At 40.3% G+C, this 16919-nt stretch overlaps 1 protein-coding gene across 1 annotated transcript in view; it reads right to left on the bottom strand.

The window, feature by feature from the left end:
* Positions 1–16919, bottom strand: part of STX6 (syntaxin 6) — a 51540-nt gene that overhangs the window by 21222 nt on the left and 13399 nt on the right. Inside the window, exons 2-3 of the mRNA XM_060643794.3 lie at positions 9279–9448; positions 6614–6708 (exon numbers count right to left, since the gene is read on the bottom strand). Of these exons, the coding sequence (XP_060499777.1) occupies positions 6614–6708; positions 9279–9448 (265 nt within the window). The remainder of the gene's footprint in view (positions 1–6613; positions 6709–9278; positions 9449–16919) is intronic.

Genomic DNA, 16919 nt, shown 5'->3' with positions numbered 1-16919 from the left:
GGGAACAGCAAATACAAAAGCCTGGAGGTGGGAAACAGCTCAGTGCCTTTGGCTCTTGAGAAAGCAGGCCAGGGTGGTCCAAGGAGCCAGCTGCGTGTTTGGGGCTAGGGGACAGAAGAGAAGGTTGGCCAAACGTGCAGGCCCCTCAGGCTGCTTAGATTTTATTCTGAGGCAGGGGCTGGCAAACTTTGTTTGTAAAGGAGTAAATATTAAATATTCAGCCCATCATACACTGGTGTGTGTGTGTGTGTGTGTGTGTGTGTGTGTGTCTGTGTGTGTGTGTGTCTGTGTGTGCACGCGCATGTTTTCTAACTATACTTTAAAAAATGTAGAACTGTTCTTAGATCTCATGGGTCATAGATTGCAGGCCCCTGTGCAAAGGCAAATGAGAAGCATTAAAGTATTTAAAGCATGGCCATGGAGTATTCTGGTTCATGTTTTAGAAGATCACTTTGGGTATTCTGTAGAAAAAAAATGTTATTAATCCAGCAGAGCAAAGGTAAAGAGATCATTTTACTATAACCTGTCACTATGTCCCTCCCAGTGCTGCCCATCTACGGGTGCATCCAAAAGGAGCAAACCCCCTCTGTTGGGGGCCTTCAACAAGAGGATATGTGAGCCCTTGGAAATGACACTGGGTAGGTAGCACATCCGAGGGGTGTTCTGTCTAGGGTCCAGTTGACCCAGAAATTCTAGAATTCTCTACCTATTTCGGTGTTCACAAACCTCAAAAATACAAATTAAAAAAATTTAAAAAATGGCCACCCATAGAAACTGAGAAAAATATACTTAGTTAAAAAAAAAAAAAAAAGCACTCACCATGAACATACAGATATTGGCTTATTTAAAACAAAGGGAATTCAGTGGTATAAGCCATGTTTCTTAAATGTGTGAGATTTACCTGAGTGAGTCACCTGGGGTGGTGTTAAATGTTCACTGGTGGGATAATATATGCTTTAAAAATGCACTTAATACATTTTATAATAGTTAAAAAAAAACAGTGAACATTACTTGCATAAAGAAATAATGAAAATATCAACATGTATCCAAACATGTATGGAAAAAATAACTGAAGTTCAATTAAACCTTGAACTTTATCTGTAGAACGTGTTTTTGCTGTTAGAAGTCAGGACAGCGTGGGGCGCCTGGGCGGCTTAGTTGGTTAAGTATCCAACTTCAGCTCGGGTCGTGATCTCACAGTTTGTGAGTTTGAGCCCCCCGTCAGGCTCTGTGCTGACACCTCAGAGCCTGGAGCCTGCTTCCGATTCTGTGTCTCCCTCTCTCTCTGCCCCCTCCCCTGCTCGTGCTCTGTCTCTCAAAAATAAACATTAAAAAAATGAAAAGAAAAAAAAAAGAAGTCAGCACAGTGAACAGGGAAGTAAAGACCGTAAAGGCGCACAAGGAGGCTTCTAGGGGTGCTGGGAATGCTCTGGAATGCTTCCATGGCTGTCACCAGTTTACAAACTCTTCAAGCTGTGTACCTGGGATACATGCACTTTTCTCTATTTTTGTACTTCAATAAAAATGTAAAAAAAACAAAAACAAAAAGAACTGCTGCTCTGGAACAATGGCTGGAAAGTAAACTGGACTAACTGAAAAAACTTGACATTTTGTAACAGGAGCCTTGATATTTGTGTCAAATATTCACGGCCTTGACCTAGCAATTCCACTATTAGGATTTATTTTAAGAAAACAATATAAAAGGGGCGCCTGGCTGGCTCAGTCAGTAGAGCATGCAACTCTTGATCTCAGGGTTGTGAGTTAGAGCCCCATGGTGGGTGTGGGGATTACTTAAAAATAAAATCTTAAAAAAAGAACAGTATAAAACATATACCAGAAAAAAAGCAAAGATGTACACTGCAGTGCTATTTATAGTAGGAAAGAAAAATAGAAAAAAGCAGCATGTCCCAAGAAGAGAATAGTAACTTAGAGTAAACTCAGACGAATGTGCCATTTCTTTTAAGAGTCTATTTCAGGGGTGCCTGGGTGGCTCAGTTGGTTGAGTGTCCAACTTCAGCTCGCGTCATGATCTTATGGTTTGTGAGTTCGAGCCCCATGTTGGGCTCTGTGCTGACAGCTTGCTCAGAGCCTAGAGCCTGCTCGGGATTCTGTCTCCCTTTCTCTCTGCCCCTCCCCCATTCACACTTTGTCTCTGTCTCTCTCAAAAATAAACAAACATTTAAAAAAAAAATTTTTTTTTAAAGAGTCTATTTCAATGTCATATAATGACTAGAGGAAATATGTAAAACTGTTAATAGTGATTATTTCCAGGGAGTGGAATGACAGAATGGAGGGGCATTTTTTACCTTTCTCATCCAGCAAAATTATTTGCATTTTAAAAATAGCCAAGTATGAATTGCTTTTAATTTAAAAAATTAAAATACAAAATGCTTATGATGGCTTAACACTATGATCACAATTGTAAAAATACAACTATCATACACTGAGAAGAAAATCAGCATGAGAAAATATAGCAAAGGTTGTGTTCATTATTTGGAGCTTAGATTTCTTTTTTCTATTTTTTCCTCTTATAAACTTTTCTAATTTTCCTTCATGAACATGCATTACTTTAATGAAATACGTATTTAAAAGCTCCAGGTTTTTAAAGTGTCTGCTTACTAAAATATATGTGGAGGGGCCGTTAGCCGTGATGGCGAGTGACTCTTCCAATGGCTGTGCAGCGTGTGTCCTGTGTGGCCACGACAGCAGGTAAAACAGCCAGGCTTTCACTTCTAGTCGCCATTTGTTTCTACGTCCGTTAAAAGTTATCAGCCACCAGCCTCCTTATTAGGATTTGGAATTTTAAGCTAAGTCACTGAACACTGTTAAGCATTCTGTAACAACCTATCAGGCAAAAAGGTAATCAGTCATCTTCTTTCTAACACATGAAGTTTAGAACCAGCAGTCCAGAAGCAGCTAATACCAATACAATTTGGTTCGTCTGTCAAAAAAAAACAAAAAAACAAAAACAAAAAAACCCACAATACAATAAATGTCCTAGTTACTTATGCTCCTGTTCCCATTTCATGATGTCTTCCAAACTGAGTGAATGGGACACCATACATCCCAGTACTCAGCACTCAGAGGTCACACATCCCAACGTCATCTCTGTCCACATTGTACACCTCCCCCTTTTTGGTTAACCATGTCTATCTTGACTTACAATGAAATGGAAACAATTCTTGGGTTGGAACAAGTTGGATTTTTTTTCGCAAGGGGTACAGTTCTCATCATCTTTGAAAGTTAGAGAGAATGTCTGTGAGGACCATTTAATTGATAAAGAAAACATAGAGCCAGAGAGGCTAAATCACTTGCCATGATGAAAATTTATTAAGGTCACAAATGAGCCTAGAACTCAGTTCATTCCCTGTGCCTCTGCCATATACTTCAAAACCTTCTGCTACTAAGTTAAGACAAAGTCACTTCTGGAACATATTTCCACAACACAAAGATTTCACATGCAAGATCTCCGATGTGTAGGTGACCCCACAAATGTAAAAATGATTACTTCAAAAATATCAAAGGCTATTTACACACACAAAAAAATATTTTTGCTCTCTTCAATAAAAACTGCCAGCAAAACTTAGTAAAAACTACATAAACTTCAAAGACACTTGGGAAAACACACAAACAAGACTCTTGAAACCAGGGATGCTTCTTTTTCTTTTTTTTTTTAACGTTTATTTATTTTTGAGACAGAGACAGAGCATGAACAGGGGAGGGTCAGAGAGAGGGAGACACAGAATCTGAAACAGGCTCCAGGCTCTGAGCTGTCAGCACAGAGTCCGACGCGGGGCTCGAACTCACAGACTTCATGACCTGAGCCAAAGTCGGACGCTTAACCGACTGAGCCAGCCAGGCGCCCCTAAACCAGGGATGCTTCTAAAAGCAAAGCCAATGGACATGAATTGCAAGGAAAAATGAGGGAAAGATGTAATTCTTCAGACAGAACAACCACACACACAAATGTACAATGTGTTACCAACTCTCCTGCCTAAGAAGGAGAAAGCTGTGGATCAAAATGTACTCCTTTTGAAGCAAAGAAACAAAAACGTACTGATAACAGGTTAACAGAGGACTTTATGTAAGCTTGTGATATACACATCCCAAACCTGAGCTTGGTCGTAGGTTTCTTTTCCCAAATCTCCTAACTCTCTGATCCTACTCTACCTCCTCCAACTAGAACCCGGAGATCTCAGTATATAAATACTGCTTAACTAGAGACTCAGTAGGGTAAGTGTCTCTTACTTAATCTCAGCTCAGGTCATGATCTCATGGTTCATGGGATGGAACCCTGTGTCAGCAAGAAGCCTGGTTGGGATTCTCTCTCTCCCTCTCTCTCTCTGCCCCTCCCTTGCATGCACTCGCTTTCTCTCTCTCTCAAAATAAATAAATAAACATTAAAAAAAAAAAAACCTGCAAATACTGCTTAGCCAAATGCAATATTTTTTTAATTAAAAAATTTTTTTTACATTTATTTATTTTTGATAGACAGAGAGACACAGAGCACAAGTTGGGGAGGGGCAGAAAGAGAAGGAGACCCAGAATCCGAAGCAGGCTCCACGCTCTGAGCCGTCAGCACAAAGCCTGACATGGGGCTCGAGCTCACAAACCGCGAGATCATGACCCGAGCTGAAGTTAGATGCTTAACCGACGGAGCCACCCAGGCGCCCCCCAAATGCAATAATATTCAATCAACACACGGTGCTTTAAGAAAAAAAATTCAAGTAAGCCTCATTACTATGTCCTTCTCTTCTGAAGGATTTCAATTAGAATTTATTAAAATGAGATCAACAAAAGCTCAATTAGGTACTGTTAACCTACAACTAGCAAACAGTAACAGCTTTCCAAAAAGGAGTCACAATTAAAACAAGAATGACTAAAAACTCTACAATACTCAGTTGGATGATACAGTGGAGTATGATTTAGACCTCAACCCTAGAAGGGCTGCAGCATTATGAAGTGTGGACTTGATTTTAAACAGTTCTATCAAAGAATACACTTTAAAAAGCTTTTCAAAATGAACGTCAGTTTCTACTTCCAGTTATACCAATTAACTTTCAATATACTTACCTCTGAATTTCAATTTGCAAAACTTACAAGTAGTACTATTTTGCAGAAAGAACAAATATAATGATTAAGGTCAGGGATATATGCTTCACTGCAAGGCACCATTTAAATACTAACATCAGGGGCGCCTGGGTGGCTCAGTCGGTTAAGCGGCCAACTTTGGCTCAGGTCATGATCTCGCGGTCTGTGAGTTTGAGCCCCGCGTCGGGCTCTGTGCTCACAGCTCGGAGCCTGGAGCCTGTTTCGGATTCTGTGTCTCCCTCTCTCTGACCCTCCCCCGTTCATGCTCTGTCTCTCTGTCTCAAAAATAAATGTTAAAAAAAAAAAAATAAAAAAAAAAAATACTAACGTCTACAGAAGTGTCTTTCAGAAAATCTATTACAAAAAATAGAAAAGCAAACCGTATGTATCAAATAAGTAATTGGAGATTTACCTTATTGGAATAAACGGCTTCCTGATTAGAACAGTGTTCTGAACCGACTAGAAATTAAGAGTGTCTAATTCAAATGCTCAGTGTATGTAGATGGGGCACCCAGGTCCAAAAATATGAGGCCCATTAAAGTATGGCCTTATTTAAAAATAATTTAGATATATGTATATAGAAAGGCAACTAATGAATAAAAGAAGAAACAAGAATAGTTAAAGTTCAGTGATAACCTACCATCTGAAATAATTTCAAAAGGAAATCACATGACATAAAGTTTTTGGCAAACACATACCAAGGTTCCTGCCTAAGATGACTCTTAAAAAGCCATATGTTAGCGCTGGTATGATCCCAAGTCTTTTTATTCAAGGAAGCTGCTTTCTAGTACATATGTTAAAGACAGCTGGTTCTCTTACATCTAGTTATGCTAATCAAACGGCTTAGCCATATAGTTTCAAATACAAACATATCTCAAGGATACAGGATTTGACTTAAATGATATTTTCTCTTAGGTTTTTTTTTAACAATAGATTATTAGCTATGTAATTTGAGACTAAAGATTTGTTCAACTTGGACTAGCTTTTAACACTCTTGATGGATGCTTGCTCTGGACAGCTCCCGAAAGGCTGTCAAGCAGTTGTATATGGAAATGTCAGTAACACGGGTTGCAAAAGTTCCAGAAGCAATTCAGATGGTGGAAGAGGCCGCTATCCAAACCTGGTAAGAGTCACTCTGCACAATGCAAAGTGATTACCAATCCATCAAGGAACCAAATGGTTTCTACAATGGTAATTCTTCCTTTTGTCCAAAAACGCAGTAGAGCAAGAAATAAAGAGGAAACAAGAGAACTGGTTTGGAGGAATGAGAGCTATGGCCAAGTAGGACACCCTTAAAGTAACTTCCCCAGGGCCAGGCATCTACTCTCTCCATTTTGCTCCAAGAAATAAGCCTGACAATACTAGAAACAAATTTCTTTCTTTGAATCAGAGAAACTATGATGGAAAGCGGCATTTAATTCATACTAAAAAGTGGTTTCAGAGTCGACCTATTAGTTTACAATTAAGAAAAGCAGTTTGGCTATTTCTTGCACAAATAACACAGTAAGCTCATATTCCTTACCCTGACAACTTGCCGAGTGCTTGTGATGAAGGTTTTTCTTATACTCAATTCAGTCGCATCAAGGTTGAATTTTCTAGGGTTTGCTTCAACTATGCGTGGGTCAAAGAGTCAAGGTAAAGCAATTTCATCATCAAAAGTCCACCAAACGACATCATGTTAAACCACAGAATCTCTCACAGGCAAGCAATAAAATCTGGCTCGATGTCTCTGAACACACAGGCACCTTGACGCACATCATTCTCAAACTCTCTTCCCACAGCTATGAGGATCTCCGTGCCTCATGCCTCAAAGTGAAGAAGACCCTCCAGGTTAAGACTGCTGACTGGGTTCACTATAAATCCATGGCTGTCTGACCACAGCTGAGCTGGGCTCTTCCAGAGACCTGCCAGCACTTTGTATCTATTCTTTTCTGACTCCAGATCACCTTTCCCATGACAGCTCTGAAAACCTGTTTCATCTGCTATTCCAAACCATTCCTCTTATGGCAAGAAGCTAACCCTGCTTACGAATCTAGAGATCGAGGCTTCTTCAGTGAAGCTTCCCCTGATCTCCTCACCCCCAGCCTGGTCCTGCTGCCTCATGTCAGACACTCACATGGCTCTCTGTACTTTTCTCTTACAGTTTGCAAATAGACATTTGTGTTATTCTGATTAATGTCTGTTCCCCTGTCCCCAGAGCTCCTCACTGCTCCCCACCATAAATTCCATGAGGGCCAGTACACTGTTCTGCTCATCAGTCCCATCCCAGTAACTAACAAAATACATGGCACACTCAGGGATTACTTGCTGAATGAGTGATGAAAACCACATACTTCATTTTATTGTGCTTTGTTTTACTGCACTTAGTAGACACTGTGTTTTTTACCAATTGAAGGTTTGTGGCAACCCAGTGTCAAGCAAATCTATTGGTACCATTTTTCCAACAGCATTTGTTCCCTTTGTGTCTCTGTGTCACCTTTTGGTAATTCTAGCAATATTTCAAGCTTTTTCACTGTTATATTGGTTATGGTGATCTGTGGTTGTAACTCACTGAAAGCTCAGATGATGACTAGGATTTTTCAGCAATATTTTTATGTTAAAGATTTTATTTTTAAGTAATCTCTACACCCAACATGGGGCTCAAATTTACAATCCCGAGATCAAGAGACACGTGCTTTACCAACTGAGTCAGCCAGGCACCCCAGCAATACAGTATTTTTAAATTAAAGTATATACACTGTTTTTAGACAACATCCTATTGCACACTTAACAGAGTACAGTCTAGTGTAGACATCACTTCTATGCACAGCGAAACCCCAAAACTTCACTTGACTTGCTTTACTGCGATACTCACTTGATTGTGGTGATCTGGAACCGAACCCACAGTATCTCCTCTTTCTCTCGTAATTTCTGTCTCCCCAATATTGTCTTCTTCCATCTCAAGGGAAGACGGATCTTCCTGTATCTGTGCTTTTGATCCCATCCTCTCACATATTTTGTTCCACTAATTTTAAAGAACATGCTTGTTTTTTAAAAATAATTTAAAAAGAGGACGCCTGGGTGGCTCAGTTGGTTAAGCAACCGACTCTTGACCTCAGCTCAGGTCATGATCTCATGGTTCGTGGGTTTGAGCCCCATATGGGGCTCTGCACTGACAGTGCAGAGCCTGCTTGGGATTTTCTCGTCCTCTCTCTCCCCTGCTTGTGCCCCCCTCCCTTGCTTGTGCACACACTCGCTCTCTCAAAAATCAATAAATAAACTTAAAAAATAGTAATTTAAAAGGCACCCAGGGTCATTATGATTAACAGAAATATATATAAATTATGCAGTCCACACATCAACTGCACATGAACCCATGCTATGGAGTGATTCTGACGAAAGCCGGTTTCCTAGGTCACACTTACTGAAAGAACAAAAGAGAACTGAGAACATGCAGCTGGCATACCGTCAACGTTTTTGATTGGCTGGAATTTTTCCACCTGAGAAAAGGCCACATAGTTCAGCTTTTACAGTTCTCTGGTTCGTCAGTCAGGTCAGTGCACTTCTTTAACATCAACAGCACGACTTAAATGTAACAGATCTGCTTTTACCAAATGCAACTGGATGGTTTAGAATGCTTCTCCGATGGACACTGGCATTCTAGCATCACCTCCTGAATTGGAAGAAGACAATCCACAAAAGGATCTTCTTTTGATTTCTAATCAACAACGTATAACACTGGCCCTGTATACACCTCTATGTAATAATGACCGCTAACACAGAAGCTCACTGTGCGTCAGGCACCATACTCTACCTGCTACACTTCCAACAATCCTACGAGCTAGGTACTACTATTATCCTAACTTTCTACTGAAGAGGCAACTGAAGTAGAGAACAACGCTCCAAGTCAAACAGATAGTAACTGGTATAGTTAGGGCTTGAACACACAATCTGACTCCAGGGTCTGAGCTTATAACCACTGCACTACACTGTCTCCACACTGCCTGACTTATCACGCACCGTAGAAGAACGTGGCCCCTAAACCTTAGCTCACTAGGCAACTATTTTGAGTGTATCATGGTACAAAGAAGAGCAACATCAATCGACTAGAAAAGGAAATATCTAATCTATGTACTTGAGACATCTGGACAAAAATGTGTTCATTTTTCTGTCCATCCCAGAGGCACAGGCACCATAGAGAAGGATATTGATGGTCTCGTCGAGGTCCTCCAGATCCCACTCTATGCTCCGGAGGTTGTTTCTCAGCTCATTGGTGGTCCAGTCGATTTCTTCCCTTGTTGCTGTGGAGGGGTCCTGGAGGAGCTCTGTCCATCTCTGAAACAAGCCCTGGGCAGTGTTGACTGCTTTCTGTACCTCTCTGTAATCAAGGTGAAGGGAAAGGGCAGAAATCAGAGACAGCACATTCCATGAACAAGTTACTACTGCTTGACTTTAAGTTGACGCCTGTGATCATGTACCATCTTCAGCACCTACCACTCCTAAAAGTATTTTTAGCTCTTTACAGAAGGCTCCTCATGAACAAATATCAAAGTTCGAACCTTTAAAGATACCAGTCCTAGTATTATGTTCTCAGCTGATTTGGGGATCAAACAGCCATTATTTAAGTAGTTATATCAAGTTGATTAGAGAAGGACAAAATGTAATTTTTCTCTCAATGGACTATACTTAAAAATCCTGTAAGAAGCAATCCTACAAATTAGCTAAAGTGCCATTAACATTCACACATGCTGCCATTTGGTGTGATATTTTATATTCATATGAACAAGTCCTAACACAGCTTCCCTTTTCCTGCATGGAGGAAGAATGAGGGTAAAAAGGGTGGAGGAAGGGTTACTCACACAGCTAGTCTTTTTGAAGGTAAGTATTTAAAAAATTTTTTTTTAATCTTTATTTTGAGAGAGAGAGAGAGAGAGAGAGAGAGAGAGAGAGAAAGAGCAAGTGGGGGAGGAGCAGAGAGAGAGGGAGACACAAAATCTGAAGCAGGCTCCAGGCTCTGAGCTGTCAGCACAGAGCCCAATGCAGGGCTTGAACCCACGAACCATGAGATCATGACCTCAGTGGAAGTCGGATGCTTACCCGACTGAGCCACCCAGGCACCCCTGAAGGTAAGTATTTTAATCTGAAGGTAAGTATTTTAATTTAGCCATTCTGATAGGTGTGAGGTGATATCTCATTGTAGTCTTGATTTGCATTTCCCTGACGATGAGTGATGTTGAGCATCTTTTCATGTATTTGTTGGCCATCCATATGTCTGCTTTGGAGAAATGCCTGCTCATGTCTTCTGCCCATTTTTTAAGTTGGATTATTTGTTTTTTGAGTGTTGAGCTATATCAGTTCTTTATATATTTTGGATACTAACCCTGTATCAGAGATATCATCTGCAAATATCTTCTCCCATTTAGGAGATTGTCTTTTAATCTGAGACATTTTTAAATCCAAAATCTCACTGGACTTCCTAATATTATTACCTTTAAATATATACATGTATACAATATACATATAGCAGGTGAGTGTGTTTCTTGTTTAGAGAGGGAAACCAGGTCATTAAGTGTTATGATCTAGCATGCTTTCAACTTAGATAGAGTCACAAGGTTTTAAAAACTTCCCCCCACCTTCCATGCTCATGGGTTAGAAGAACAAATACTGTTAAAATGTCTATACCACCTAATCTACACATTTAATGCAACCCCTATCAAAATATCAACAGCCTTTTTCACAGAGCTAGAACAATCCTAAAATTTGAATGGGACCGCAAAAGATCCTGCATAGCCAAAGTAATCTTAAAAAAGAAAAAGCAAAGCCGGAAGCCTCGCAATTCCGGACTTCAAGCTGTATTACAAAGCTGTAGTCATCAAGACAGTATGGTACTGGCATAAAAACAGACACACAGATCAGTGGAATAGAACAGAAAACCCAGAAATGCACTCAACTATATGGTCAACTAATCTTTGACAAAGCAGGAAAGAATATCCGATGGAAAAAAGACAGTCTCTTCAATAAATGGTGCTGGGAAAACCAGACAGCAACATGCAAAAGAATGAAACTGGACCACTTTCTTACACCATACACAAAAATAAATTCAAAATGGATGAAAGACCTAAATGTGAGACAGGAAACCCTCAAAATCCTAGAGGAGAACAGAAGCAGCAACGTCTTTGACCTTGGCCACCGGAGCAACTTCTTACTTGTTCCAGAGGCAAGGGAAAGAAAAGCAAATACGAACTATTGGGACCTCATCAAGATAAAAAGCTTCCACACAGTGAAGGAAACAACAAAACTAAAAAGCAACCTTCAAAATGGGAGAAGACATTTGCAAATGACATATCTGATAAAGGGTTAGTACCCAAAATCTATAAAGAACTTATCAAATTCAACATCCAAAAAACAAATAATCCAGTTAAGAAATGGGCAGAAGGGAGGTGCCTGGGTGGCTCAGGTGGTTAAGTGTCCAACTCTTGATTTCAGCTCAGGTCATGATCTCAAGGTATGTGAGATCCAGCCTCACATCAGGCTCTGTGCTGACAGCAGAAGACATGAATAGAAATTTTTCCAAAGAAAACATACAGATGGCTAACAGACACATGAAAAGATGCTCAACATCATGGAAATACAAATCAAGACTACAATGAGATATCACCTCACACCAATCATAATGGCTAAAATTAACAACACAGAAAAAAACAGGTGTAAGTGATGATGCAGAGAAAGGGGAGCCCTCTTATACTGTTGGTGGGAAACAATATGGAAGTTCCTGAAAAAGTTAAAAATAGAACTACCCTACCATCAGCAATGACACTAGTTATTTACCCAAAGGATATAAGAATACTAACTTGAAGCAATACCTGCACCCCAATGTTTATAGCAGCATTATCAACAACAGCCAAATTATGGAAAGAGCCCAAATGTCAATCAACTGATGAATGGGTAACAAAGATGTGATGGAATAGGGGCACTGGGGTGGCTCAGTCGGTTAAGCGTCTGACTTTGGCTCAGGTTGTGAACTCGTGGTTCATGAGTTCGAGCCCCATGTCGGGCTCTGTGCTGTCGGCTCAGGCCCTGGAGCCTGCTTCAGATTCATGTCTCTCTCTCTCTCTGTTCCTCCCCAGCTTCCACTCTGTCTCTCTCTCTCTCTCTCTCTCTCTCTCAAAAATAAAGATTAAAAAAAAAAAAGAAGAGGATATGGTGGAGTAAAAAAGAATGAAATCTTGACATTTGATGTGGATGGAGCTAAAAAGTATTATGCTATGTGAAGTAAGTCAGTCAGAGAGACAAATACCATATGATTTCACTCTTATGTGGAATTTAAGAAACAAAACAAATGAACATGGCGGGAGAAAGAGGAAAACCAAGAAACAGACTCTTAAGTGTAGAGAACAAATTGATGGTTGTTACCAGAGGGGAGATGATGGGGTGCAGTTGGAGGAGGTGGGTTGAGTAGGTGATGTTGGAATTAAGGAGGCCACTTGTTGTGATGAGCACCAGGTGTGGTATGCAAGTGTTGAATTACTAAATTCTATACCTGAAACTAATATTATATTGTATGTTAACGGAAATTTAAATAAAAACTTGGGAAAATAAATAGATAGATAAATAAATAAATAAATAAATAAATGTGATACACATTTTAAAAAAGACCAACCACTTTTGAGGCAGCATTCTATATTGGTGTGGTAAAAATGACACTATATAACTTTTGGGAGGTACAGATAGACCTAGAAAAGAAAAAAACAAACAAAAAATTAGGGTGCCCAGATGGCTCAGTCAGTTGAGTGTCTGACTCCGGCTCTGGTCATCATCTTGTGGTTGGGGAGTTCGAGCTCCACATCAGGGTCTCTGCTGTCAACATGGAGCCCATTTCGGATCCTCTGTCCACCCTCCCTCAAAAATAAATAAACATTAAAAAAAAAAAGGCAAAACTTTGCCCCCTACCAATGGGCCAACACCCATAATTTATTTTTTTATGTTTATTTATTGAGAGAGAGAAAGAAAGAGAGAGAGGGAGGAAGGGAGGGAGAGGGGCAGAGAGAGAGAATCCTAAGCAGGCTCTGCACTGTCAGCACAGAGTCCAATGTGGGGCTCGAACTCATGAAATGGGAGATCATGACCTGAGCCAAAATCAAGAGTCGGACACTTAACCAACTGAGCCACCCAGGTGCCCCCAATATCTACAATTTAAATGTTGTAATTGAATACTATTGCTTATAAAAGCCAAAAAGGAATCATTTTACTATCATATGGTCTATTGCGTACAAAGATTATAATCTTCATGCAGCCAAACTATGAGACCTGTTTTGATCCTTCTATGACTTCTTAACCAATTCTTCTGGGTGCACACTCAGGGTGTTTGCTACCTGTAGCTTTAAGACAGAAACTGCATGCATCCTATTCCCTCTGACATTTCAAGTACCAGAAGACAAAGCACTTACAAAATGAAGAAAGGTGCATAACAATAATATTTTGGTTTGAGACCACTCATGAGAGCTAGAACGCTGAGTGTTAAACACAGAACACAGCTGTTGGGCCAGGCTGAATACACCAATGAGCTATATGGCCAACAGAGAATCTCCTCAGGTAAGTTCAGCACCCAGTTTATGAGTTAGCAGAGTTCTCTCATTGTTCCTCCCCTATCAGCCTTATACTTGCAGTGCTAATGAGAAACTCTAACACAAAATGGGGAAGGACTAACTTACATATAAATCCACTTTTAAATTTTTAGTAAGGTTTCTGGTTGATCTGGTAGAGAAGGAGGTACACACCTTCCCATAATCCGAGGTAATTGGTTTATTTGTAAGTGTTGAGTATCATCTGTGATAATAAAAGAGTTTAAAGAGGTATCTATAATGACATCTCATTTTAAAGAATATAAAATTACCACTTCTGTAAAGTAAACATAAATTCCTTTTTGAGAACTAGAAGCCTTAAGCCACAGAAGCCTCAGGCCAGGGCATCCCTCATTCTCCATCACCAGAACACAACCATGATGCTTGAATTAAATTATCTTAACTAAACATTCATATACTTTTCTGATCTCAGGGTTTCTTTGCATTCTTCAAAATTATTGAAGACCCCCAAAACTTAAATTGATGTGGGTTATTTATCTACTGCCACTTACCATATTAGAAATCCAAACATGTTTAAAAAAGTATCAAGTAATCAAACATGACAATGAACTTACTACATGTTAACATAATGTTTTTACAAAAAATAACATCTTAAAAATCCACACTCTTTCATATGTTTGCAAATCTCTTTAATATCTGGTTTAACAGAAGACAGCTAGATTCTCCTATCTGCTTCTACATTCAGTCTGTCAACATGTTTTGTTGAAGTATATGAGGAAAGCCCAGCCTCATGCAGATAGACAGATGGAAAAGGGAGGAGTATTTTAACAGTCTTTTTAGATAATTGTGGATATTCCTTTTTGCCACTATACCAAAACTCAACAAAACGGCCGCTTCTTAAAGGTTAGTTGCAATGTGGAACCTGAAACTGTATCAAAGACTTTTTGAACTCTCATGTATTATAATCCATTGCCCTACCTTGTATTTTGAATGGATCTTTCACCCACCCATGTCTAATTTTTTTTTTAATTTTTTTTAACGTTTATTTATTTTTGAGACAGAGAGAAACAGAGCATGAACGGGGGAGGGGCAGAGAGAGAGGGAGACACAGAACCGGAAGCAGGCTCCAGGCTCTGAGCCATCAGCCCAGAGCCTGATGTGGGGCTCGAACTCACGGACCGTGAGATTGTGACCTGAGCTGAAGTCGGACGCTTAACCGACTGAGCCACCCAGGCGCCCCCACCCATGTTTAATTTTATCACATGTACTGGTCATCTGGAAAATACTAGTTTACTGAGTATCACAGGTCTTGAAAATGCTGAGTCTTTCCATTATACACTATCCAAAATCATATAATATCACCACCAACATCATCAGAAAAACTTAATTACTGGGAATATGTAAGGTGATAGTACTTGAGAGAAGTTTTCCAAAATTCTGTTTTTAAACAAAGGCTCTAATTTTATGATCATTGAAAATACTGTCAATTGTTTTCTGTTAAGTGACAGGTTCACTTCATTCATTTCTGAGAAAATATCTCAAGTATTTTTTAATTTTGAAATTTGAGAACATATGCAAGTTCCAATAACAAGTTTGCCAGGCATTCTTTCAAGTAAAAATGGGATCTGTGAAGGGAAAAAACGAGCTATTTCAGCTTGCAACTCAATCACAAATTATTTTTCCTGGAGATAGCCATCTTATTTCATTCACAATATAGCAAAAGTGCTTTGGCACACTCTCATTTTGCCACACAGAATGTCAAAATGTGTACTAAGGGGATGCCTGGGTGGCTCAGTCAGTTAAGCAACTTCAGCTCAGGTCATAATCTCACGGTTCGTGGGTTCGAGACCCACATCGGGTTCTGTGCTGACAGCTCAGAGCCTGGAGCCTGCTTCAGATTTTGTGTCTCCCTCTCTCTGCCCCTCCCCTGCTCATGTTCTGTCTCTGTCTCTCTCTCAAAAAATAAACATTAACTTTTTTAAAAATGTGTACTAAGACTGGGAGAAAACGTTCATGAATTATATATCTGATCAATGTCTTTTATCTAGAATATAATTTTTAAAAAACTCTCAAAACTTAATAAGAAAACAAACCCGACTAAGAACTGGGAGTATGGTGCCTGAGTGGCTCAGTTGGTTAACTGTCCATCTTTTGGCTCAGGTCATGATCTCACGGTTGGGGGTTTGGGAGATCGAGCCCCATGTGTCGAGAGCTCTGTTTGGGATTCTCTTTTCCTCTCTCTCTGCTCCTCCTGCACATGCTCTTTCAAAATAAATAAACTTAAAAGACATTTTAAAGAAATGGAGGGAAAGAGGCACCTGGGTGGCTCAGTCAGCTGAGCATCCAACTCTTGATTTCAGGGTCAGGTCATGATCCCAAGCCCCAAGCCAGGTTCCACACTGAACGTGGAGCCTTCTTTAAGATTCTCTCTTTTTCTCCCTCTGCCCCTCTCCCCCAATGGAGCTCATTCTCTCAAAAACACAAACAAACAAACAAACAACAACAAAACCCAGAAAGAAATGGGGGGCGGGGAATGGGCAGGGGCAACTGGCGGGGGGGGGGGGGGGGGGTGCTCAGTCAGTTAAACATCTGACTTCAGTTCAGGTCATGATCTCGCAGCAGGTGAGCGCGAGCCCTGAATCGGGCTCTGTGCTGACAGTGTAGAGCCTGCTTGGGATTCTCTCTCTCTCTCCCTCTCTCTTGCCCCTCCCCACCTTATGCTTTCTCTCTCTCTCAAATAAGTAAAAACTTAAAAGAAAAAACAGCAAAAGGGAAACGGGCAAAAGATGTGAATAGTGCTTTCCCCAAAGATGACATACAGATGACAGCTTAAGAACATAAAACGTCCAATACCATTAGTCATTAGAGATATGCAAATTAAATGCACAGTGAGATACCACTACACATGGCCTAAAACAAACCGAGGATGCCCAAATGCTGACCGGGCAGCGGAGTAGCCGGGATTCTCCTGCATTTCTCAAGGGAATGCAAAATGGCACAGCAACTTTGTAAAATAGTGTGGCTGTGTCTTAAAATTAAACATACGTTTACCATATAACCCAACAATCTCACTTCTAGGTGACATGAAAACTTACATTCACACAACCACCTGCAAATTCTTAGAGCAGCTTTAGTCGTCACTGCCAAAAATTGAAAACACCCAAGCGACAGCAACTCAGGCAGTAGCACCTGCCCTGACAAAACCTCCGGCCAGCCCAGAGCGCCCAGACCAGTTTGAGTGTGACCCCCCCTGACTCAAGCCTGGGG

This window comes from Panthera onca, chromosome F1 (assembly GCF_046562875.1).
Source record: "Panthera onca isolate mPanOnc1 chromosome F1, mPanOnc1 haplotype 2, whole genome shotgun sequence".
Taxonomy (NCBI): Eukaryota; Metazoa; Chordata; class Mammalia; order Carnivora; family Felidae; genus Panthera; species Panthera onca.
This window is presented reverse-complemented; position numbering and strand designations above follow the sequence as displayed.